The following is a 23696-nucleotide window of genomic DNA, read 5'->3' on the forward strand; positions in this document are numbered from 1 at the left end:
GACAATGATACAACAATAACATCTCTGATGTACATACGTAACGACTACAACACTAATCTTCCTCTTGTTCCTCTTCGCTACCACTCCCACCACCAATTTCGATCCCACCATCATCATCTGCTTCCTCATCTACGATTCCTTTAGCTTCTCTCTTCGCTTTGTTCCTTGCTTCCATCTTCGCCAGGATCTTATCGGCAGTATTGAATATACCTGAAGTGGGTGCACCGCAGGCATAACATTTGGGTGATTTGATGAATCGTTTGGTTGCGCAACTACAAGAGTCGAAAAATCCAAGTCAGTATATGCTCGCGTAGTCACTATACCATCATTGACAATAGACAAGGAGAAGATGAAACTAGAAGCAAGGCAGAAGGAACATAATATAACTCACCTCATGCAGAAATAATGTCCACATTTCGTCACCACCGGATTCGTAAACGGTTGTCTACAGATTAGACATGCAAAAGGAACTTCCTCTTCTTCATCCTCTTCTTCTATAACCTGTTGTTGACCTTCAGGTAGATTATCCATCTGCCAACCCGCCAGATAATCGCCTCTATCATGTAAGAATTTACAAGAATCTCCATAACCACAAAATCCAGTTTCTTTATAGTCTTTACATACGTCCGGTTGATAATCCATCAGTGTGATGGTACGTACATGGGACGTAGCTTTGATAGGTCCAGTCTTCATCTTGGCATTCAGCGTTTCACGAGTTTTGTTGATTGTGGGTAAGTAATTGGAGGATCCTCGATATAGTCCGTCATCTACGTCTAGATCACCATCCTGAAAATTGGTATTAGTCAGCTTTGAGTCGTTCTCACCCATGTTGCCAGTCGAGACGTGGATCAGACTCACCTCATTCAATTTCAACTTCTTCTCTTTCAGCACTTCTCCACCGTCCTGCTCAAGATCCCAATCATTTGCTCTCGTCGCCAGCTCGTCCGCCCTTCTGGTCAATCCCTCATCAGCCCTATAATCCAAATCATCCAGCCCTAATCCCTCGTCGTGGTTTTCCCCATTCACATCGCGCCGTCTCTTGGTCCCTTGGACCAAAGGATTGGATATGTTCTTCTTCTCCGGACGTACCACCGAGGTAGAAGAGGAAGGTAGACTAGAGTCTGCCGTGGGTGATGCAGATCTCTTTCGGGATTGGACGGGTCGACGGGAAGGACCTTTCTTGAATTGAACGAGGGGTGATGCCATGATGAGAGTGAGAATACTGATTCTATTTGAGATGCAATGAGCGCTCGGCTGCTCTTTTCCTTCTGCGTTGTTTATCTGTACTTGAGTGAGGATACGGATATGATGGAATGTAGATGAAGAAAGCAATCGATGAAATCATCCAGGTTGACGATGGAAGTAAGTCTTACATTTATCTCGCAGGATGATCAGTTGAGTGGCAACTTTGTACTTTCCCACGCTGACTCAGCAATGTTGCCCAAATGCCTCGTATCCCTGTACCCACGTAATCCATGCAACATCATATGCGAGCTGTTTAAATGCTATGAATACTCTCCACGGCAGGGGTCATCATCATTAACTTGACCAGTACTTGAATCATCACTCAAGAATGATTCCTGGATCACTCACATACTCATTATTCTACCTCGTCGCCATCCTTCTTCTTGCACAAGCCGCCATGGCAGACTCGAACCCAAAGTCAAATCCAAATTCAGATACCAATCTACCAGGTGCACCCCTATTCTCACCAGATGGCAAGACCCACAAATGCATTCCGCACGAACAAGTACTAGAGATCTTGTCATCTACTGCACCGGTACGAACACCAGAAGGACAAGATGCATTTTATAATTCAGAAGGTTGGTATCTGTTAACGGAAACTCCCGAGAACACTCAAAAGATCCTTGATAGTGGGGAAGATCACTCCATCACTTTGAAACCTGGTCAAGGACATAAATAAGTGACTCTACCCTCGATTCCATTCCGCTCCTAATCAGACCACAGCCAGTCTATAACGGTCGGACACGAACCTCATTATCGGATATAATCCCCTTTTGCCGACATGGAATAGTACCAGCGTCATCATTCGGGATATTCGAGATCGGGCACGCAAATCTCATGACTACATTTCAAACAAAGATTGGGTCTCCTACTTTAATGGTCAAGCAAAACTTCCTCTCACAATTGGTCCATGCCGATATATTGCTACCGCTATCTGATCATATAATAATCGAAGCAACGAGCCGAGAGAAACACAGGGAAGATTAGCGGTTGAGATGCCATTCATTGTGTGGACTTCGCTTCGCAGCATCCCTAGCTACCATTGTCTAGCTTTATCTGTCTGACGATCACCTTCGCATTGTCTGTTTCGTCCCTTCATGCATTTTTGAATGTTGAATTAATTTATCGCTACTACTTATCGTATCTTATTCAGTGTACACCGCTCGTCCTATCACAGACAGTGCTCGCTTGCGACCAAATTCAGAAGGTATATATAAGGTTTCGGAGCCTCCTGCCTCCAAGTCTGAACGAGTTAGCCTCGTAACTCATGAACAGCATCATACATACATCGTACCACGAACTACCGCGCGGTAAGCAATGACTTCGTCCTGCAGGGGGAGAAAGGCTGCATCCTAATTCAATAGTCTGCACTGATGCCACTTCCTTTGCTGACTCAAGCTCACAACTCACGGTCCACAGATATCAGTGGCAAGCACCGACTGTCCGTACGGACTTCCATGAGAAGGAAATCACGGAAGTCAAATACATCAGACATTAGTCAAATCTCTCATAATAATGCAAGCCTTAGAACAGTATCCCGCAACTTTTGCTCTGCAAGGACAGAGGACCCTTTTTCTTGACATTATTCGGGAACGACTTGGTACAATGATCGCCAAAGCTCGCACCTCGCTCCCCTGCCTCCCTCCCAGCTGTACGCATCGACTTCCCTGATCTCATTGAGATTATCGGCACCTTGACACGTCGGGACACCTGCCGCACTAGTGACAAAGTCCGTGCAGGTTGTGTTGAGGTCGATCATGAGCTCGCTTTGCATCGAAAAGACTGGCCAATCGCTGGCGGGGTTGAAGCTTGTATTGCTGGTTGAGAGACCGTTGGCGACTTGACTGGGGATACTGGGCTTGTTGTCGATGATCAAGGTGCCTAGAGCAGTTTGAAAGGCCTGAGAGAAATCGCTCGTGTATCCGTTCCCAAAGTATGCTGCGACATCCGCACCATGTGTAGCGGGAGGAACGGAGAACTGGTACTTGTAACCTGCTCCTCCGGAAGCGATGAATGCTTCAGCGAGCCAGTATGACGGACATACGAAGGTCGTTTCGCTGTAGGTCTGAGCGATTTGCTGTTGTGGACCAGACGCGACCGAGCTGATGTCGTTCGCAGTGTCACCGCTGTCACCTGCTGTCGCATAGAGTGTCGCGTTGGGTCCAGTATCGTACTTATAAGCGGCCAGAACGGTGTTGAGGTTGTCTTCGGAGAAGAATGGGAACAGTAGTTTGAGATAGGCGATGGCTTCGTCTTCTGTAGTGACACCCTTGGGAACGAATGGGTATCCCTCGTTGGCGTTGTTCCCGGAGAGGACGACTTTGCCATTGACTTTGGCTTGAAGTAGCTGCTGACTAGGTAACTCCTGCACGAAGGATCCTGCAGGTCCGGTTACGGGGACGAAAGCCCATGTGCCATAAACACCTTCTTCACTGACGGATGCGGATGCGTTGATGAGTGTCGCGCTATCTCCGGCTTGAAGACAGGCAAAGACGGATTGATTGGTATTGCCGTAAGGACCTGTAAGACAGCCTGCCGCTTGGGCGAACGCGTAATATGCTTGCTCTGGTACAAAGGCGCGGTAATCATACTGCTGTGGGAGATACGGACTCGACGCGAAGACGTTGTTGAACAACTGGGTACCGAGCGACCCTCCGTACGCCATGGACTGCAGCATGACGCTCCCGCCGCCTGCTGATTCGCCGCCGATGGTTACTCTGGACGGATCGCCTCCGAAGAGATGGATGTACTGCTGTACCCAGTACAAAGCGAGCTGCTGATCCTGAAGGCCCGCATTGAGAGATCCGAAGCGATTGACTTCATCTCCAGCCAAGAAGCCAAAAGTGCCCAGTCGATACTGGATGGCAACGCCGATGAACCCATTGTCATTTGTCTTGAGTAAGGGGCTGAAGTCAACGTGGCCATTGCCGGCACCATAGCCGCCGCCGTGAATTCAGACTACGTGATGTCAATCTCTCTTGCTGTCATATCAAGTCACATTTTACTCACCAAACACCGGAAGACCTGTTGCATTACTTGGAGCTTGCACGTTGAGAAACAAGCTGTCTTCCGAAGCGCCGGTCTCGTTTGTGAAAGCATCACCGGTCCCCAGGGCCAACAAAATGACAACGCAGGTCAGTCCATACGACGTTGCGGGTTGAGTGCTGGTCCGGTTCACTTCTGGTACCTCTGGGCTCGTGAATCGCAGCGACCCATATGGTGGTGCGCCGAAACGGATCCTACAGAACTCAGCATGTAATTCGTGGGGGAATACTCACCCTTGGAAAACGTAAAGGTCAGAAGTCGAGTTATAGTATCCCTTGTACTTAGCATATCCTAGGTCGACTGTGAGGCCAGAGCTACTTCCAGCTTGCGAAAGCGATTGGGTGGGTGTCGATGCACCGTGACTTGTGATCTCTTCTCTCCTATATGCCTTGCTGCCAAACGGCTAGCACTGCGATCGCTCCCGTGTCCATGATCACATGAACTGGAACCTCCTCTCCGGCTCTATACAACCTCAACCGGATCAGGGAGTTATTGGCGATGACATTGTGCTATGGGGCCGTTCAGAAGACTTGAAATGCTGTTCAAGAAGTACGTATCAATTCGACGAATCATGTGTGGTTTGTCCGGGTACCAATAATTGATTGTCAACAACCTCGTACGTCTGTACAATATCCCTTTGTCTTTTGTTGAGTGCCGGTTGTGCGAACAGGTCCAGCCCGTTTTACAGTCTACGAGGTCGTCAGGTTAGTTCTCCCCAAGCCGACTCGCTCGGTCGCCGGCGGCCGGCTTGTGCTGCAAAGTTGTTAGATGTCGATGTGAGGCCCCAGCGCATCTACAACATGGATGCTAAATTTGGCAAACTAATGATTCAGCTGACTTTCGATCATAAGTCCTGCCGCAAACTCTCTTGTCCCCCCCACGCACTCCTTCTCACGATCTCTTGGAGTGTAAGGCCATTTACAAAAACCCCACGCTTCGCTATGGTTAACCATGATAGCCGCGACACGTGCCACAGGAGCAAACGCCGATAATGCCGAGCGCCATTCCTGACTTACTGAATGAGGAAGTTATCTCCTAAAGTGCGCGGTGGCGTATGCATCTGTAAACCAACGCCCTCAGCAGCTTTTTCCCAACGTCGCCCTCGCCACCACTCATGGTGACGACAACAACTCATCTCCCATCATCCTCTTTGCCTCTGCATCACCACGTCACATATATCACACACCCTGTTTTCCGCTCGAAGATCCATCTGGTGAGTGCAGAGTTCTGTTGTCAACTGTCTCTGAGGGGTATTTGGTGCATCGCCACACCTCCGGCCTTTCGGGGTTGATGATCCAAGTTGAGAATTCCAATAAGGAAGAAGTGGATTGAGATATAAACCACCACAAATCATTCCCCGCTGTTATTGCCGAGTGCTTCATCGTTATCAGATGCCTCTTTCTCTTGTCATCTGTAACGCCGAGCCATCATCAATCGTCTGGTATCTAATCTGACATTGCCATCCCCTCCACTTGACACGTCCAGGTAAACAACCAGACCGAACAACCCAAACAACCACCCACCCATCAACTCAACGATGGATGACCAATCACTCCAGACAGCACAGCAGCAGGCCGATAACGATGCTTTGGCATCAGCAGTCGCAGCCGCTTCAGCCCATCTGGGTTCATTGGATGATGGAGGAGTAGGAGTGGGGGTGGTATCATTGGATGATCAACATCAACCTCATCAACATCATTTCCACCATGCTTTACAGCAACCCGACTTCTCACAACATCATCATCATGTCAAAGAAGATCCTCACCATCAACACCATCACGGCGATCCCACCAATGACCTCAACGTGGATGTCGACGTACATGGGTTAGAGATACCCGTCGCGGTAGATGATGGCTCGCACATGCATCATCACGATCACAATCTGGGGATGGAAGGTGAACCGGAATTAGACCTTGGATTGGGCAATATAGGTACACCCAATGAGTTCGATCCTAGGGAGAATGATCTGAGCGATTTTGATAATCAGAGATCAAACTCTTTTGGTAGACCACCAAGTATAAGGAAAGGTGAGTGGTATAACCCATGAATAGTATGAGTAAACGTGCTGATGATGCTATGCGATTCACTCCAGCTTGTGATCTGTGTCACGCTGCCAAGCAAGTGAGTCGACCTCATTTCAATGTTTCCTCACTAAATTTAAAACACGCTGATATCCCTTCTTAGAAATGCTCCGGTGATAGACCATCATGTACGCGATGCGCTGCGGGTGGATGGAACTGCAACTATGCACCACGACAACGTCGACGGACCGTGCCTAAAGACCAGAAGAACTCACATCATAATCTCGACCCGATGCAGCAACACGGTATGACTCATAGTGCACCTAGTCATGGAGGGAAGAAGAGAAAGCTGGGAGCGAGAGAAAGCCTTAGTACGTTCGGATCAGAAGCGATGGATATGAAGATGGCTATGGGTATGGCAATGGATATGGGATTGACAGGTGAAGAAGAGGGTGAGGAAATGCAGACCATGTCGGATGATCAGATGGTGAGCTACCCTATAACCACCCGCTTCATAAATTCGGGCCGACAGCTCATATAATTGACTGGTTCTTATGAGCAGCTCGAATCCATTGCTATCGATGGATATCTTGCCGATCTCCCCCTAGCAAGTTTCGTACATAATTTACCATTTACTGCACCACCACCACCCGAACCCCAAGTCCACTACAACAACGATGATTTCCCTTCTGGCGGAGACAACACGTTCCCCAACTCAGATATGGATCAACATACCACCTCAGCTCTTCGTGATGCCATCTTCTCTTTGAACGAGAACAATGGTGGTGGACAAGGTGAAGGAGCGGTAGAAGGTGAACATGGTGGAGATGGACAGGGAGATCAACACGAAATGGATCCTCATCTTGCGTTATTAAATCTGACGCATATGCAAGATGATGGAGATAACAATGATCCGAACAATACCAACAACGATTCAACCGGATTACAAATACCTGATTACTCAACTCCAGTCCATTCGGGATGCAATCATCGACAACTCGTTCCTCATATTCTATCTCTTCTCACTCAGCATACCCTCGATCCTAAACCTGGTTCCAATACTCCTCTGACATTAGGTGTATTCGCTCCTTTGGCAAGATCACTAAGATTATTCCATTCGTTGCATGTATGCCCTTCATGCTCATCATCGCCTCAACAGACCTTACCTCAATTAGCCCTATTATCACGAACGACCACCATCCTCACTTTCCCTTATCCACCTATCATCTCGTCGACTGTTGGATCATCCGCGCAAATCACTATTCACGGAGCGAGATTATCCGGTACGGGCTTATCAGAAGCTATCGAACAACATATCGTAGGGGTCGTATGGGACTCATGGAGAGCAAGTATAAGAGAGATATTTGCAGTGTTGGATAAGAAAGCTCAAGATATAATCAGACCTACAACTTCTCTGGGTAGTACCAATAATACCAATAATGTTACAGAGAATGGGAATGGGGATGGAAAGGATGGATCGAATTCGAATGGAAATGGTACACCATCACAACCTGGTACTCCTTCACAATCGCAGAACCAACCTGCCCAGCCGCCTCAACCGGTTGTTAGTAGTTTGGAAAAACAGCGAGCGGGATTGATTTTCCAGGCTGTATCGAGGTTGAGTAATGCGATGGATGAGGTGGACCCTTAGATCCAGGTATGGTAGCAATGGATAGATGTCAAGGAATAATGGAGAAAGGTCAGATCGAGGCATAACATTGTACGAGGAAGAAGGGAGCGGTGTATGAGTCACTTATAGGAGAACAAATTCGAGAATGTCGTTGATCAGTGCATGTCGGAACGAAGAAGTGCGAGCTCCCATGTGGTATATTTTATAAATCAAGTATAAAGTGTCTGTTATTCTCTCCATGCGAACCAATATGAAATATGTTGTGATTAGTCGAAATCCCTTAATCCACCATATCATTTAACGACTGCTTTACGTCGATGATGAAGAATGGTCATCTGACAACCTACGGCTACTAACAACCTTACAATTATGCATGGTCAATATGTGATGATGTGACAGTAGAACAATTAGAGCATCAAAGAATATGATGGGAAGAATTATGCTGATGTTGCTGACCATGGACCAATTACCGAGTCAAAAAGTAATGATATATATGAACGACCAAATCAAACCAAACGGGGACGAAATGCGACGGTATGATGTAATTGAATGAAACCTCACTCTGACTTTTTGTTGGAAGAACCTTCCGACCAAATTCTCTTGATAATCCCACCATCGAACCTATCAGTTTTGACTACGATTTGTCTTCCATCGATAGTTATAGATCTCAAAACTTGTTTGGCGCGATATACTAAATATGAATCGTTCGATTATCAGTTAGTGTGGCGAAGATCGAATCAATCAGTCACTATTCATTCATGACACATGAAGATCAGTAGATGAAGAGATTGAAATTCAACTCACGATGATCTTCATCCCTAAAATGTATCCAAGCAACCGTTCTAAACTCCTTTTCTTCCTCCTCGTTGTCTTTGACGTTCTGAGTGATATTCATTAATACATGATCTTGTTCTGGTGAGATTGGGTTGGTATTTTGATCGATCACTTCACGCTCTTCTACTCTACTTCCATCGTCCTCACTTGCGGTAGTTCCACTGGTCCCTGATCTGGAATTTCGGGTTGACGTTTGACCAGGAGATATAGGCCGATTTACACCGGAAGTCGAATTTGAAGCTGAATTTGCATTTGGACTTTGTACCGAAACGAGGGATTTAGCGATACTATTCCTTGAAGTGTCGCACGTTACCGTATCATCATCTTCTTCACCCCCGGAAACACATACTATCCTCTTAAATACGCTTATCAACCGGTTCAATGGTCTAGCCTTGATTGAAGGAGAGGGAGAAGGAAGATGATAGATCTGAACCCTGATACAACCCACTTATCTATGTTAGTACGAAGGTACAGCTCAATAAGAAGCTCTCACAGGTAATAGCATGAGTAAATGTATAAAGACAGAATGGACAAGAGATGAATGTGGCAATTGACCAATCGTTTCCTGTATCACTCACAAACTAACCCCTGTGTCCTTATATTTCCCTCTCCGACCTGAAGATTGAGAATGAACAGGATGAGAGAGGATGTAATTGAAGTGCGAAGGTTTGATCGTTGGTGGGAGGTTGGTTATGTGCAATGTACGTTGGAATGGTTTGGGAAGGGGTTGGGATTTTTCATTTGAGTGTTTGGATTTGAATTTGGGTAGATGTGATTGAAAAGGCTACATATTACGAGTGAGAAGAGTGGGTTAGTATAATCCCTCAAACGTTCCTATACAATTCTCAAGGCTACAGTAGTTCAGGTTCAGGACAAGAAATACCATACTAGATTTCGTAAACATTTGCATGCTGCATAGGGACTTACCATCTTTTCTGTTTTATACACCGTTCTACAGTATTTCCTCCGAAACGAAAGTGGATGACAATATTCTCTTGTGGAAAAGATAGCTTCTAGAGTGAGTGAAGAGTGGCGACTGATGTTGGAAGATGATCAGGTCGAGGTCGAGTTTTATGTCAATGTTCAATATTTGACGATTAGACATGAGATGAATATAAAATCTAGTATAGTCCGTTATTCATCCTATTGAGTGTCGTATCGTATCTACACCGAGAGCTCGAGCCTGAGTTATATGATAGGGTATCCAAGTGTGAGGTATGCTTGTACAAACATCAACGTCAACAGATGATCGAAGACATTGTAAGCAACATAACAAAGGTTTGACCTTCATCCAAGGTAAATGACGTTGATCGTTATATACAATGATTGATTTACAGTATTCGTATGATTGATAAGCTAGAAATAGACCACTATAACCTTCCTTTGTCCGAAACTTCCATTGATCTGTTCCCCTGAGTAGCCAAAGGACGCTCTGTACCATACTTGTAAGAAGATTCTGAAGTTTGTTTTGAACCGGCAAAAGGGGTTTACAATGGGCTTTGCATCGCGTAGTCGTATGAAAGGCAGCTTGATGTTGTGTGACAGATGAGTTAACGGAAAGGACACAAATGAGGATCTTGGGTGACATACCCTCCTGATGCAACCTGTAGGTCTTTCTACATTGTCGATCTTAAGCGATTTTTAGTGGATTTTACTTAGTATCATTGATAAAACATAAAAAGTATAATCATAGAAAAGCTGCTATAGCTTACTCGAAGTCCATTTATTTTTGGAATTCCAAAAAGACATAGCAACCAGAAAGAAAGACATTCATTGAAGATAAAAAAGACAACACGACACCTACTTAGCCGATAACAAAAACACCGAGACGATCTAGCTAAGACATCTGATACCTGTCAATGAGTCAAGTTTCCTTCGGTCGATCATAATCACTGCCACATCGCATGATGAGAATAGATGGCACCCCTCAACTATCTTCGATCAACCATTCGAGCGAATATAGAATTAAATTCAGCCGTCAGCGTCAGCGTTAGTGTTAGTGCCACTACCTCACAGGAAGTGCAATACCAAAGACCATATATAGATCAGAGTCAAATCAATGATAACTCCAAACGTCAAATAACTTTAGACGTATCCACACCTACACGTACCTCCGCCACAAACGCCAACACGACCCGACGAACTGCTAATCCCACCCTCAATGACCTATCACCTGAACCCACTACCACTCGCGCAGCTGCAGCAGCTACTGCACCGTCAATCAGAACTACGAGATCTGCCAATCCCACCATTGTCGGAAATCTCGAAATCGGCAGTAGCAGTGATACCAGAACTGCAAATGATGATGCAGCAACTTCAACCGAAGGTGATGCAAACTCCTCATCCACATCCACATCATTTACTCGAACAACCACTATCCACTCTTCTTCTTCTTCTTCCGACAAATCAGCCTCATCGTCCTCAGTATCTAAATCAGGCACAAACAGTTCAAAAGAAAGTGAAAGTGAAAGTTCGATCCTTTCTTCGGCAGTGGCCACCACAAACTTATCGTGGTGGCAGCTATTAGCTTTGATCATCTGCGGTATATTAGCGTTGTCCGTGGGAAGTTGGTTGTTCTTCAGACATCAGCAGAGAAGGAGGAATGAGAGACAGCAGAAAAAAAAGGAAGAGATGGAGAATGAGATAAAGAGAAAAAAAGAGATGAAAGATGATCAACGTTTCAAAGCATTGGCTTTTGGACATAACTCTCGAAGAGGGAGAGGAAGGGGGAGATATGATAGTGATAGTGATGCGTATGAGGATTATTGGACAGAGGAGTATAGTGATGAAGGTACGATTCGACCTTCTCGTCGACGTAGAAGACGTGGAGATCCTCCTCGTCGATATCGTCGTGATGATAGAAGGAGAAGGAGAGATGAGTATAGTGATGATGATGAGACATATAGTAGAAGTATTGAACCGAAATCTGCATTTTCTTTCCGACCCAGTCCATCTACCCCATCCGGAACAGGTCAAGGTTTGAAATCAGCTTTGACTAAGAAAAAGGGGTTTAGAGATTCGGTATTTTCAACATATACGAGCATGAAGAAAGCTGCTATCAAACATAAATACGTAGAGGCGAAAATCAAATTGGATGAACAATTGAAACAGGAAGAGGAGTTGGAGAATCAGAGGAAGATGAAAGTTTTACAGGCTAATAGGGAGATTGAAGAGTTCAATAGAGCGGAGATGCAAAGGAAAGCCACTATGGAATTAGCAAATGAGGGGAGTGGGAATAGGGCGGGAATAGGAGCACATAATGATATCCCGAGGCCACTTCATGGACAACAGCAACAGCCACAATGGGGATTTGCGAATGGTACTCGAAATGATAATGATTGGAATGGAAATGGGAGTGCCAATGGAAATATCAATGGGATCAACGGGAATGATCAGAAATGGTCGAGTAGGAATGGTGAACCCAGTCGAGGTGAGTATCGAGCTTCATATCTGAATATCAGTTATGAGGATGAAGAAACGTATACATGATCGGTGTAAGGGCATCATCAGTATTTCATGGGAGTGGCGAGTTCCACTTCATATCGTTAGACATAATACTGATTACCCCCTTTCCTCTTTCCTAGGTAAACTCTTAATCCCACCGGTCCCCCGTCGACCATCCAAGACACACTCAACTCATGAGATACCCACAGCTGCATTACTCCCCTATCAATCTTCCCCAAAGAGAGAAAGGAGCCATTCGTTAGATGGCGAAATATCCAATTTACTCGGTAAATCTTCTTCTTCCTCTTCTTCGATTGATCGACCTAAGCCCAGTAGACAAGATGCCAGTAGAGACGATAAAAGAAAGGGAGTTTTGAAGAAGCCTTCAACCGAGGTTGAGATTGCACGACCAAAACCAACTTATCAACCTTCCATATCTTCTTCAGCTTCATCGGGATTCAGCAGTTTGAGGGAGGGTAGTGAGCGACCGATAACGAAAAAGGGATATACAAATCCTTTTCAAATTGATTGGTTGAACCAACCATCTACTGCTGTTTCGTCACCTATTGAAGTAGAAGAAGCTCCCTCGATTTCTCCCAGGTATCAACCTCGAGAGGATGTAAGTGTTGGTATGAGACATCCTTATGAGAGACCGGTTTTGCCGAGACAGAGACAGGGAGCAGATGCAACTGCTGGAGCAGTCAGTCTGAGAGGTAAGGGAAGTGTAGGATTTGGTCTAGGCGAGGACGATATGGGTATGAGCACGAGCGATGCAAAGGGAGATGGTAAGAAATGGGCCAATAGGTTGAGAGAGAGAAGGTAAATTGAACGAAGTAGGTTTTGTTGTTCATCCGATTTGAATCTGGATCTTTTCGTATGTATGTTTTGGTATTTGGTTTCGTAGCTTGCAGTTGATGATGGATACATGTCGATGATATTTCTATATATAACACAAGGATGTAGGGATGTAACGAATCTGCATCATAAGGACACACATCTCATCAACGACTACCCACCAGAGATACGATGTTATTCGATGGCAGAACTCACCTAAATGATCTATAGTGATATATGGCTAATCACTCTCGCTATCCTCTTCGCTTTCACTATCCACCCCGGCCTGTTTCTGATATCCCTCCCTCTGATCTTTGAAGTCTCCATTCACAGCTAGACTCATGACCGTTGCCCTTCCCATTCCATGAGCTACCTTTCCGAAATCCTCTTTAGACTTTTCCAAATCCCCTACAGCGTCTTTGTACTTTGTCAACGTATCGTTAAGTGATTGCTGAACATTGCGAATTTGGTATGTGAGGGATTCATAATATTTCGCAGTGGGCGATATAGTCTGAGTGATCTTAGGTGGTAAAATTACTTCTGAGCTGGGTTTAGGCTCGGAAGGTACTGGGAAATTTGTGGTGGATGATGATGGTATGGGGTTGGAAGAGGAATCGGTTGGAAGAGGGATTGATGAAGGGGGATGAAGGGTGTAGGACAGCTCGATGGATTTGGTTGACATAGTGTTTCCAGTTTACTGTTTGCCATCAATGTCAGTTTCGAGTCTGTTGAGACTCTGTACTACGCGTGACTGCTGTTATTGTCGAGCTGTGCTATATGCTATTGGCTATTGGCATTCTAAGTAGTCGGTATGGTCAAAGTCGAACATCTTTCTGGACCCCCATCTGAAGAATCGAGACTGCTCGAGAGACTTCAAGTCACGTGATTCAGCTGTTATGTCTACAGTGACATCAGGTTAACGTGGAGATGGAGATGAACGATGAGGACGCGACAAAAGACAAGAAGAACAAAGATGATTGCTCTTTGCCTTCTCTGCATATAGCCTACAGCCACGACACAGCCCACAATGGTACGACCCATAACGACACTATCAATATTGCTACCACTCCTGCTATCGGGTGTGGTATGCGCAGCAGACGACGGTCAAGACAGTATAGCGGGGATGATCGAGAAGGTATGTCAGCAGGTCAAATTGAATAATTGGAATTTGTAGTGGTGATTTTGGTGAAATCAAGCTGACTTGTCGTGCTGCATGACCCACAGACCACTCCATTAAGGACTCACTCACTGGCGGCTCCTTATGTGGATAGTGACTTGCAGAATAGGTGGTAAGTCTACCGACCGTCTCGCTTTCATCAAAATTTTGTTCATCAATTGCTAAATTATGGATCAAATGGGATAGGTGGGATTTTGGTGGTAATGCGATCATCGTGGGTTGCTTGTATCAGTTCCCTATCGGATTTTATGGTGTAGCTTACTGTGGCTTATGATGATACTGTATCTGTAGAACACCAACAAACATGTTCGGCTAACTCAAGATAGACCCTCGGAGAAAGGTTGGTTATGGTCGAGAATGCCTTTGAGCGTATCGAATTGGCAGATCGATGTGGAGTTCAAGGTAGGTTATCATCTTCTTGAACTCGCAAGTTGGGTAGACCGAAGAGATGATAAGAGGAATCTGCTTCAATGTTGACTGATATTACTTTTCATGTCAACAGGTAGATGGAAAAGCACATAATATGTTTGGAGATGGTTTCGCCATGTGGATAACTAAAGATAGAGCTCAGGAAGGTCCGGTATTTGGTAGTGTGGGTGAGTGATACCCCTCATCTGCATGCGGCTTTAGATCATTCATCCCTCTTGAACCATACTTTTGTATGCAATTTATGAGATCAAGCTGAATTGGGGTAATACCTTTTTCTATCAGATTATTTCACAGGTTTAGGGATATTCTTCGATACGTCAGTAAACCATCTAACTCGGCTCTCCTTCACCTTCCTACATGTGGTATAAGCAGACAGATGCTGAGACAATGCGGATAGTTACGCAAATTCACGTCACTCATACCAATGGCCAAGGATAACCTCAATGTTAGGTGACGGAAAGACAAAATACGATCATGATCATGATAATGAAGCTAATGAACTGGCTGGATGTTCCGTAAATTTATTCTCCTCCTACCTTCTGCCATCTACCATCAAACATGCGAAACGGATCCCGCTGATTTTGGGACGAATTTTGGATTTGGATTGATTTAGGAAAATTTCAGAAGACAGGGTGATACACCTACTAAAGCTAGATTGACTTATATAAAGGGAAAAACTCTACAAGTGGGTAATCTAACTCTTCCGTAACGATGAGTCGTATTTAAAAATAAACCTGATATGCGTATTTGTCCTTTTCCCCCAATTTTAAGCTCAAATTACAGACGAAATATGTAAACGATTGGAAACTATGTTTCGAAACTCCGGTAGATCTCCCGGAGAGTCCATATATTGGATTCACAGCTGCCACAGGTGATGTATCGGACAATCATGAGTGAGTTTATTCTTACTCTCTACTCCCAATTGTTTATGCCTTACCTCCTACGACAACCGAGAAATTGGTTGGAGTCCTATTTACCCGTAAAACTTAATAAGAGTCCTTGGCTGCTAGTTTGTACTGATCTCCTTGTTCTCACACAGCATCGTAGCAATAAACACATTCTCTGCGACTCTAAGACCTCAGTATCGAACAGATCAAGTCCCCTTGGCGGCCGACGCGAAGAGTCAAGGAAGGAGCGGAATGGGTAGACCTAGTCCCAAATCTTCCTCGGGGGGAGGAGCAGCTGGATGGTTCTTGTTCATCTTGAAAGTGGGTCATCGGTCTCTCGCACCTATCAAACATGTCATGCCCATTCCCATTCTCATCTCATTGAGTAATTTCATGCTGATATGACTGTGTGACTTGCAGGGTATCGGTATACTAGCATTCATAGCTTTTGCTATTGCAGCTTTCGTAAGTTGTCCTCTCCTTCTCTTTTCGCCAGGATGCTGATTGACTTTTGCTGTGGATTTGTAGAGAACGTATAATGCTCAGAAGAAACAGAAACGACATTGGTAATATGATATGATATGTAGCATGAGGATGAAATGAATGAATGCATTTATCATCACAGATCCAAAGTGCATACCACCTGGTAGTGACTTCTTGTATCTCTCGAACTGCCTGAGGATTATGAACATCCTGTCGCAAGCATCAAACCATAAATGCACGTAGACTCACATTCCAACGTCATTTAACCTCCACCATTCAAGTCCGCTGATCTGGTGAGATGATTCCGACTCCACCACAATCCGACAGTCATCTTCTTGTGATTCTCTTCTGATCATCAACGCATGATAGCAAATATACTCTTTTCAGCTTCATGATACCTACTGGAATCAGACTTGGCAAGATGACAGGAATGATCATGCCTAAGATAATGTACGGTACGGCGTGGTGAGTGATCTACATAATCCTCTAGCACAGGTAGTGCCTAAAATAAGTATTCTGATGATTAATGACTGATTCGTCTTGTATGAGTACAGGAAGAAAGAACGCACCACTGAATTAGTCACACAGGCTATCAAAGCTGGTTTCAGAGGGGTCGATACAGCTTGTCAACCCAAGGTGAGTCGAGTATATTCCAAGTGCCGTATGAGCGGAGCTTATGTATGAATGCGGTATAGCATTATAGGTCCGTCATATTCTCTACCATTACACCATCCCATTCAGAATAAAGGCATGTAGCTGGTCCGAGTGGGATAGCTGATATCATAACCTGAATTGACGATAATAGAGAAGATCTAGTTGGCAAAGCACTAAGAGAAGTTATTGATCAAGGTGTAGTGAAGAGGGAAGATATATTCATTCAGACAAAGTGAGTCTAAAGTCGCAAAGTACTCTACTTTCAACTTTTGAATATTCATATCACATCATGTTTGTTTGATAATCGGATAAACACCAAGTGAATATTTAGTTGATGCTGTGTCATTGAAACAGATTCACTTCGTTAGACGGACAAGATAAATCCCAACCACTCCCTTACGATCCCAATCAACCTATCCCCGATCAAGTCAAACAGAGCTTTGGGACTTCTCTGAAGAATTTGGGAGTGGATTATGTGGATTCGGTTGTATTGCATTCTCCTTTAAGGAGTAAAGAGGTAAGTTCGACTTCATTCCATTCAATGTCAGACATTCTATCTCACCCTTCATCGTCGATTCGATGTTGATATTGAGATTGATGTGATCCATTAGCAAACCCTCAGTGCATATCAGACTCTCGAAACATTCGTTAAAGAAGGTAAGATCCGTCAATTGGGTATATCCAATATCTACAATCCGATATTACTCTCATGGTTGATCGAGAGGGTCGAGGTGAAGGTTGGGGTGGTTCAGAATAGGTGGTACGAAGGGAATGGTTGGGATTGGGCAGGTAGGTTAACGTAATCCCCTTTTCGTGTGGTGAAAGCTGATTTGATCTTTTGCTTATCGTAGTGTGGGAAATCTGTCAGAAGAATGATATACGATATCAGTGAGTCTAATAACAATATCAGAGATCTTGTTGACTGTTGACTGATTTACGACGCACTTATTTATCAGATCATTCTGGACATTAACCGGTTCACCTTCCCTCCTCCAACATCCCCATCTGATCAATCTCGCCTCTGTATATGGCTTGACGCCTGAACAAACTGTATACAAGTTGTGTCAATTGTACGTCTACCCACAAATACTCATTCTATCTGAGCTGACCTTTGCTTTTATTTTCGATTAAAGATGGAATATAACTCCCTTATGTGGATCGACCACTTTATCACATATCAGCGAAGCACTCGCTGTTGAGGGTGCGACTGGGTTGAAGGAGGATACGCCTGAAGTGAAACAGTTGTGGGATGCTATGCATTCTGTAGGATGATCATATATCGTATTCTTGTTGTAGGTTGTGTTACCACATGTATCACTTGAATGCTTACTATGAATTCAATCTCATAATACCCGTCTTGCGCACAGACCCCTCAAAGGATGGACGGATGCTATTTCATCCGTTGGCTTTTGTTGGATGGTATGGAATGGATTGGGTCCGTGCACCATCAAATACGATACAGTAGTAGTAGTATCAATGCCCACTGGCCATGTTGACAAAAACACCGTCAGCTCTCGTTTCTACCAATTACGGCTTTTACTCATCTTTCCTTCTTTCCTTCTTTCTTCTTTTCCCTTCCTTCGTCCCCCACCCATATTGTATCTATACCACCCTTCATCCCATCTGTCTTCGCCGTATACTGTGGGACTCAGTGGCTAGTCAATATGGCAGCTACTAGACCAACACGGGGAGATACCCTCCAAAGTGCGTCCTTTTCATTCGTTTTTCGGGTGGCAAATGCTCATTCTCTTCCCCAACAATGACACTGGAGTCCATAAAGCTGACCGTTGATACTTCGCTCAAACATATTCAACAGGCTCTCTAGCCGACTTACATCCACTCCTCGACGATCTCTCACGAATCACTAATCCTGAAGTGATTCCTCATGATCAATTGATGGGAGCGTTGGACTCTGTCCGATTCCAAGTCGATAATTATAAGAAAGGTAAATCAAGTAAGGAACGGAAAGCGAGCGACGATAACGACCGCGAGAGGTATAAAATAGACCTGAGGATTCAGAATGAAATGGATGAGATTGGTATGCTCAGTTCTTGATCTTCTGTATCGAGTGTAGCACGTGGGATGACAGTGTATCTTGGTTGACTCCTCCTTAGGTGTGAAGATATGGAACATGACTACAGAGCTGGAACGAATGTTTGGAAAGAAGATGAAAGAAAATGAACGATTGATCGCTTCACGTGTGTATCTATTATGACACTGATTTTGATAATGCATATAGCTAATAGCTCTACGTTGTTATAGTTCGACATACTTCTTTCCGATTACTGGAGGTTTCGACCGATCCGAAACAGCACTTAAGATGTGGGTGCACTTCTTCACCTGGAGGATGAAAGGCAGACTGACCATGCCATGTGCCACATAGTGGTGATTCGTTTGCTTCGTGCTGCCTCAGAAGCCGTGTCTTCCCTTGCTCGTAAGTTGATTCCGCCAATGAACAAAATTATCTTTGTGGCTGACATGTTTACAGAAGCCGATCAAATGGCGACAGCTGAAGAGCTTGCCCTTCTGGGTGCAGAGGTAAGCATCATCATTCTGATGTTTCAAGTTGACTATGAATGGTTGACGGACAACGAAATTCACCTGATTTAGTATCATCACACCATCAGCTCCAGCTCCTCGAATGCCCCAGATGAAATTGAGGAAGCAGAGAAAACCCATGCTATATTGTATTTCCTCCTTGCCAGGGTTGATCTAGTGTGTGGCAACTCGATTCCTTCATACCTAAGTCTTGGTCCTGACTTTCATTATCAACCGTCAGGAAATCTCAAAGAAGAACGATAATCTCGCTTTGAGCTTCATGGTCAAAGCATCGAGTAAGGTCACCTCAGAGCAATTGCGGGAGCTTGGCAGCTAATATTGTCAATTGTTGTCTTAGACCTCGATTTAGATGGAACGATGGATCCACTTGAGGTTTGTATAATCCCCAAAGTCCAAGATAATCATACATGCTGATCGAAATACCTTCGCCTGTAATATAGTGCCAAGAAATGGCGATCAAATGCTGGTCGATCGCTCAAGAATTGCGATCTCGTCAGAAGGCTACGAAAGCTGTCTCTTTCACCACTTCACCGATCGAGTGGCTTCAGCAAGGTTTAGTGATCATCGAAAAGGTCAAAGAGCGTAGCGCTCATGCATACGTGTTGAATAAGATTCGTGTGAGCTCAACTGAATAGTCTTGAGAATGTATATGGGACTGATTTCCAGGCAGACCACGATCTTGCAAACCATCGGTATGTGATGCTCGTCTACACGAGTAGGAGTCAAAGTGTTAAATGGTGGTATCAGCGCAAGCACATCTCAAGAACGCTTCGGACGACCAGCATGCACTCCAAGATGCAATAGAATCACTGGAAGCGATCATCAAAATGGCTGATCCTATGGTGAGTCTATTACAAGACAATGTGATTGATGAGCTGACCACGCACTCACCACAGGATCAACGTACAGCGACGCCAATACGGCTGCTTCAGATTCATTTGCTTTCGAAACGGACGATCACCAACGACCATGCGACTGTACGGAAAGGTGAACAGCGGTTCCTTTCTGGGCTCGAATAGAAAACAAGATCTGACGTGACCAAAGTAGCTTTCGAAGAGTTGCTGAAAAGTACGAAATGGTCGGAAGAAACGGTTAGCGAGTGAGAGCTCGATCTTGTCGCTCTTGGAATGGTAGCTGAAAAGCAGAGTAGAACCTTCGCTCAGCTACAACTTTTGAGCGCAGATCAGTAGGTTAAAAGGTCAAATCAATATAGTTTACAGCTGACATTTTTTCATCATATCAGTCCAGAAATACCCGTGAATCTCGCACAGATCATCCTTCATCATGCTCTGGCCCAGGATGAAGGCCGACCACACGTATCGCGAATCGTCTACGAGGGTGTCTTTTTAGCTCGACAATGTGCTGTTGCTCAGCCTCAAGCAGGGTATAACGGTGTCTTATCCATGTTGGACTGTGAGTCTGTCTAATCATTCCACAAAAGAGGAATCGAAGCTGATATCAACTGCATTGCAGCGGTAGTCATGAATGGCTCAGAAAGACTATTGGATCGTACCAGAATTATGGCTATTCAAATGGCAAGTTCCAAGTATTAGAGATTTCGGAGTATGCAGCTGACCTGTCTGGCAGATCCTCAACAGTATGGCGGGAAAGGCTTATGAGAGCAAAGGACGATTTGAAGATGCAGCTCGTTGGTGTGAGTCGCTTGGGTGAATGACAAAAGCTGGTCCTGTCACTGAGTTCTCAGTGCTTCCAGACCTTCTGGCAGCTCATCCGGCACTCCTCTCGGACAAAGCAGAGATAACGACTCGCTGCAGAAGGTGGGTCCAACTAGGGACGGCCAGATCAATGCTCATCTCGCTCATGGTAGGAAAGCCGCCCTTTGCTACATTCGATCGGGGGATCTGACATCAGCCGAGAAAGAAATTGCACAATGTCCTGCGGGAGAAGCTTCAACACAACATCTAGCCTTTCTGATCGCTGAGAAACGGGGTGTGTTCCGTTCTGAAGCCTGGATTTGACTAATTGCGTTTTCAGACGACATTGATAAAGCCAAAGCTGCTATCATCAACATGATTGCTTGTCAAGACGTGCAACCTAGTCAGATCCTCCTGATAACGTAAGTCACCACGATGACACGATAATGCATTTGTCGCTAATATTTCTTACCCACAGATCATTAGCGGAGAAGAAAGGATCGAAGAAACTGCTGTTTGCGGCGCTTCAGACGTTGTTCAATGTCTTACAGCGACCAGACCTGAAAGAGGGCTTCAAAGTTGAGAGTTTGACCGTGATCAGGTGAGTCACCTAGGCTAGCTCTGTTGTGACGATAATCCCACTGATAGCGACACGGCAGGAGCATGATACGCATTACCAGATTGCAATTTGACGGAACCGCCGAGAAGTGAGTACAGTGGCCGCACTATACCGATGAGCATGAAGACTAATTCGTTGCGGTGCATCAGAGATGTTTTAGGGGAGACAGTCGTCGGACTTCTTGACTCGGGTAAGGTGAAGTTGTTGGTTTCATGGACTTCTAGTTGATAAATCATCTTTCCTCAGCCATAGCCTTGTTCAGGCAAAGCCCACAGGAATATAGATCCCAGGTGAAGAGCATCTCATGGCTGTTCCGGATAGGTAGGTGAAATCGCAATTCGTGGTCTGAACAAGGCTTATTTGACTTTGTTAGCCTATAATGTGGCGGTAGAGCAACTTGCAAATCTCTCAGCCAAAGTCTTATCCGACTTGTTTGATCGCTCGGCTCAAGTGAGTGATCACCTCCAGATAGACTGGTCCTCGATGTCCGGCTGACTTTATTATTCACTTAGTTGATCGACTGGTACCGCGATTTCAATCCTGCTGGATTGGATTCGGATTTAGAGAAGATTCGCGCTTCAGCGATGTTTTCATGTTTTTGTGGGAAGAGTAAGTGATTTTGAATGCTGATAATTGCGTACATTCTGAATATCAATTGATTCCTGGGGTCTCGTCCAGCTTTTCAATATCGGGATCTCCCTGAGAGTGAAGAAAAGGTAGGTTGATCCTCATAGTTTGTAAGGTATGTGGCGAAATGTGCTGATACTGTATACACGATACTGCAGCTCTTGTTGCGCACTCAGCTCACACAGTACTTCACCATCGTCAAACAGGCGTTACCTCGCGATGAAGAAGGGAAATCAAACAAAATGAGAGATTTGCTGGAGGTATATCACATCGAGCTCCTGTGCGATGCCTCCAATTGGGAATTGATCGGAGAACTCATAGCTGTGGGCGTCTACTCGATGTCCTTCCCGTAAGTATGTGTACAAGCGCTGATCGATGGACTTTTAACCTAGACGTTCAAGAGTACGAACTTAGCAGACAGTGATAGGTCTATCAGAAAATTGGAGATGGTCGTGAATCTGCTGGTAAGTACGGAGAACTCCTCAATTGAGGTTCCTGCTCATCAGGAAGCTCTCCCATCTTAGCTCGACCACCCAGGCTGCCCGCCTAGGCGTAAGTCTCATCGAGTCTCTGACAACATATGCTTGAAGCTTCTGCTCCTCCGGCCGATTGCTCTTACCCTTGGCTGATCGATACAGCGCTACATACAGTCATTCACGATACATTGGACACAATTATCAAGACTTGCGTAATTACCAATGAAACTGAGGTCGTCCGATTCTCCAGGTGGATACGAGGTATAATGATGATCCTTCTGCCCAAAAATGGACGAGCGGAACAAATCACCGTGAAATCATACCTATCCAGAGTACACAAGGTACTCCAAACGGCTTTGGGATCTCAAGTGAGTCGGAAGAGCCGGAAAAAAATGTGGTGTTGCTCATTGGACCTTCATTAAAAGAACTACCCTCACGATGAAATGCAATGGCTGATCGCTACGACTTGGAATCGAGGTTTGGACGACCACCGGTAAGATTCCCATTCTAGCTTTTTCTCATAGTATAGGTCAGTGATGATTGATGATAATGATAATTCAACATGGCAGCAATTCGAGGCTGAACGATGCGAGAAGCTGGTTCGGTCTCTGTCTAAAATTGGCAGATTGTATGCCTGAGGGTGTTATCAACATGCCAAGTGTGAGTAATGCGATTGTTACGATTGCCTAAGATCAGATCTTCGACTGATGATATGATGTATATGCAGCTCAAGAAGCAATACTCGTAGGCAGAACTGTCGCTCATGAAGTTTGGGTTGCCTTGTATGAACTTAGCTGATTATCGGTCACGCTGCAGGCAACTCTTCTCCAGTCGAGACCCTTCGAGGTGAGACCAGCTCTGGTGTTATCAGATTGAAACTGTGAAGATGGATCGTGTCATTGTGAAATCAGACTGTCAATTTGAGGTTGAGGATATTGGTGTATAGAAATGTGGATTCAGAAAGCCACCCCCGGACAGCTTCTCACGATTATCAACTATATTGTACTCAATTATCCAACATATGTTTTTCAGAATTTAGCGACGTTAATTGAACATGTACTGTGAATACCATGACTG

General features: G+C 45.0%; 10 protein-coding genes across 10 annotated transcripts; 6 read left to right on the plus strand and 4 right to left on the minus strand.

The window, feature by feature from the left end:
* Positions 1–52: 52 nt before the first annotated feature.
* I203_103609 (pre-mRNA-splicing factor CWC24) lies at positions 53–1206 on the minus strand (the record flags this gene model as incomplete). Its single annotated transcript, XM_019147592.1, has 3 exons — positions 53–272; positions 392–786; positions 859–1206. The coding sequence occupies 3 exons, from the start codon at positions 1204–1206 to the stop codon at positions 53–55; spliced, it is 963 nt and encodes a 320-aa protein (XP_019003257.1).
* Positions 1207–1573: 367 nt separating this feature from the next.
* I203_103610 (uncharacterized protein) lies at positions 1574–1924 on the plus strand (the record flags this gene model as incomplete). The annotated part of the gene is made up of 1 exon (XM_019147591.1): positions 1574–1924. The coding sequence occupies one exon, from the start codon at positions 1574–1576 to the stop codon at positions 1922–1924; it is 351 nt and encodes a 116-aa protein (XP_019003256.1).
* A 903-nt stretch (positions 1925–2827) lies between these two features.
* I203_103611 (uncharacterized protein) lies at positions 2828–4278 on the minus strand (the record flags this gene model as incomplete). Its single annotated transcript, XM_065517356.1, has 3 exons — positions 2828–4102; positions 4180–4203; positions 4255–4278. The coding sequence occupies 3 exons, from the start codon at positions 4276–4278 to the stop codon at positions 2828–2830; spliced, it is 1323 nt and encodes a 440-aa protein (XP_065374174.1).
* Positions 4279–5827: 1549 nt separating this feature from the next.
* On the plus strand, positions 5828–7962 carry I203_103612 (uncharacterized protein; the record flags this gene model as incomplete). Its single annotated transcript, XM_019147589.1, has 4 exons — positions 5828–6317; positions 6383–6411; positions 6475–6798; positions 6874–7962. The coding sequence occupies 4 exons, from the start codon at positions 5828–5830 to the stop codon at positions 7960–7962; spliced, it is 1932 nt and encodes a 643-aa protein (XP_019003254.1).
* A 536-nt stretch (positions 7963–8498) lies between these two features.
* I203_103613 (uncharacterized protein) lies at positions 8499–9685 on the minus strand (the record flags this gene model as incomplete). The annotated part of the gene is made up of 4 exons (XM_019147588.1): positions 8499–8632; positions 8746–9209; positions 9354–9559; positions 9659–9685. 4 exons carry the CDS (start codon positions 9683–9685, stop codon positions 8499–8501), a joined length of 831 nt encoding a protein of 276 aa, XP_019003253.1.
* Positions 9686–10692: 1007 nt separating this feature from the next.
* Positions 10693–13042, plus strand: I203_103614 (uncharacterized protein; the record flags this gene model as incomplete). The annotated part of the gene is made up of 2 exons (XM_019147587.1): positions 10693–12205; positions 12360–13042. 2 exons carry the CDS (start codon positions 10693–10695, stop codon positions 13040–13042), a joined length of 2196 nt encoding a protein of 731 aa, XP_019003252.1.
* A 252-nt stretch (positions 13043–13294) lies between these two features.
* I203_103615 (uncharacterized protein) lies at positions 13295–13735 on the minus strand (the record flags this gene model as incomplete). Its single annotated transcript, XM_019147586.1, has 1 exon — positions 13295–13735. The coding sequence occupies one exon, from the start codon at positions 13733–13735 to the stop codon at positions 13295–13297; it is 441 nt and encodes a 146-aa protein (XP_019003251.1).
* Positions 13736–14080: 345 nt separating this feature from the next.
* Positions 14081–16116, plus strand: I203_103616 (uncharacterized protein; the record flags this gene model as incomplete). Its single annotated transcript, XM_019147585.1, has 12 exons — positions 14081–14188; positions 14278–14342; positions 14417–14444; positions 14522–14632; positions 14733–14826; positions 14942–14975; positions 15057–15174; positions 15273–15344; positions 15431–15552; positions 15699–15867; positions 15967–16011; positions 16075–16116. The coding sequence occupies 12 exons, from the start codon at positions 14081–14083 to the stop codon at positions 16114–16116; spliced, it is 1008 nt and encodes a 335-aa protein (XP_019003250.1).
* Positions 16117–16450: 334 nt separating this feature from the next.
* On the plus strand, positions 16451–17955 carry I203_103617 (uncharacterized protein; the record flags this gene model as incomplete). The annotated part of the gene is made up of 9 exons (XM_019147584.1): positions 16451–16494; positions 16584–16665; positions 16725–16732; positions 16835–16915; positions 17038–17200; positions 17295–17472; positions 17535–17571; positions 17640–17753; positions 17817–17955. 9 exons carry the CDS (start codon positions 16451–16453, stop codon positions 17953–17955), a joined length of 846 nt encoding a protein of 281 aa, XP_019003249.1.
* Positions 17956–18347: 392 nt separating this feature from the next.
* Positions 18348–23469, plus strand: I203_103618 (uncharacterized protein; the record flags this gene model as incomplete). Its single annotated transcript, XM_065517357.1, has 36 exons — positions 18348–18387; positions 18500–18721; positions 18798–18881; positions 18946–19005; positions 19067–19117; positions 19172–19221; positions 19294–19398; positions 19463–19517; positions 19580–19614; positions 19683–19859; positions 19913–19934; positions 19990–20084; positions 20139–20229; positions 20290–20333; positions 20388–20428; positions 20486–20655; positions 20716–20777; positions 20830–20896; positions 20957–21020; positions 21071–21192; positions 21238–21319; positions 21376–21498; positions 21557–21604; positions 21666–21706; positions 21763–21837; positions 21890–21966; positions 22029–22125; positions 22195–22232; positions 22302–22466; positions 22536–22607; positions 22668–22695; positions 22794–22987; positions 23045–23112; positions 23189–23279; positions 23347–23363; positions 23436–23469. The coding sequence occupies 36 exons, from the start codon at positions 18348–18350 to the stop codon at positions 23467–23469; spliced, it is 2907 nt and encodes a 968-aa protein (XP_065374175.1).
* Between the last annotated feature and the right edge of the window lie 227 nt (positions 23470–23696).

This window comes from Kwoniella mangroviensis (assembly GCF_000507465.2).
Source record: "Kwoniella mangroviensis CBS 8507 chromosome 1 map unlocalized Ctg01, whole genome shotgun sequence".
Classification (NCBI taxonomy): domain Eukaryota; kingdom Fungi; phylum Basidiomycota; class Tremellomycetes; order Tremellales; family Cryptococcaceae; genus Kwoniella; species Kwoniella mangrovensis.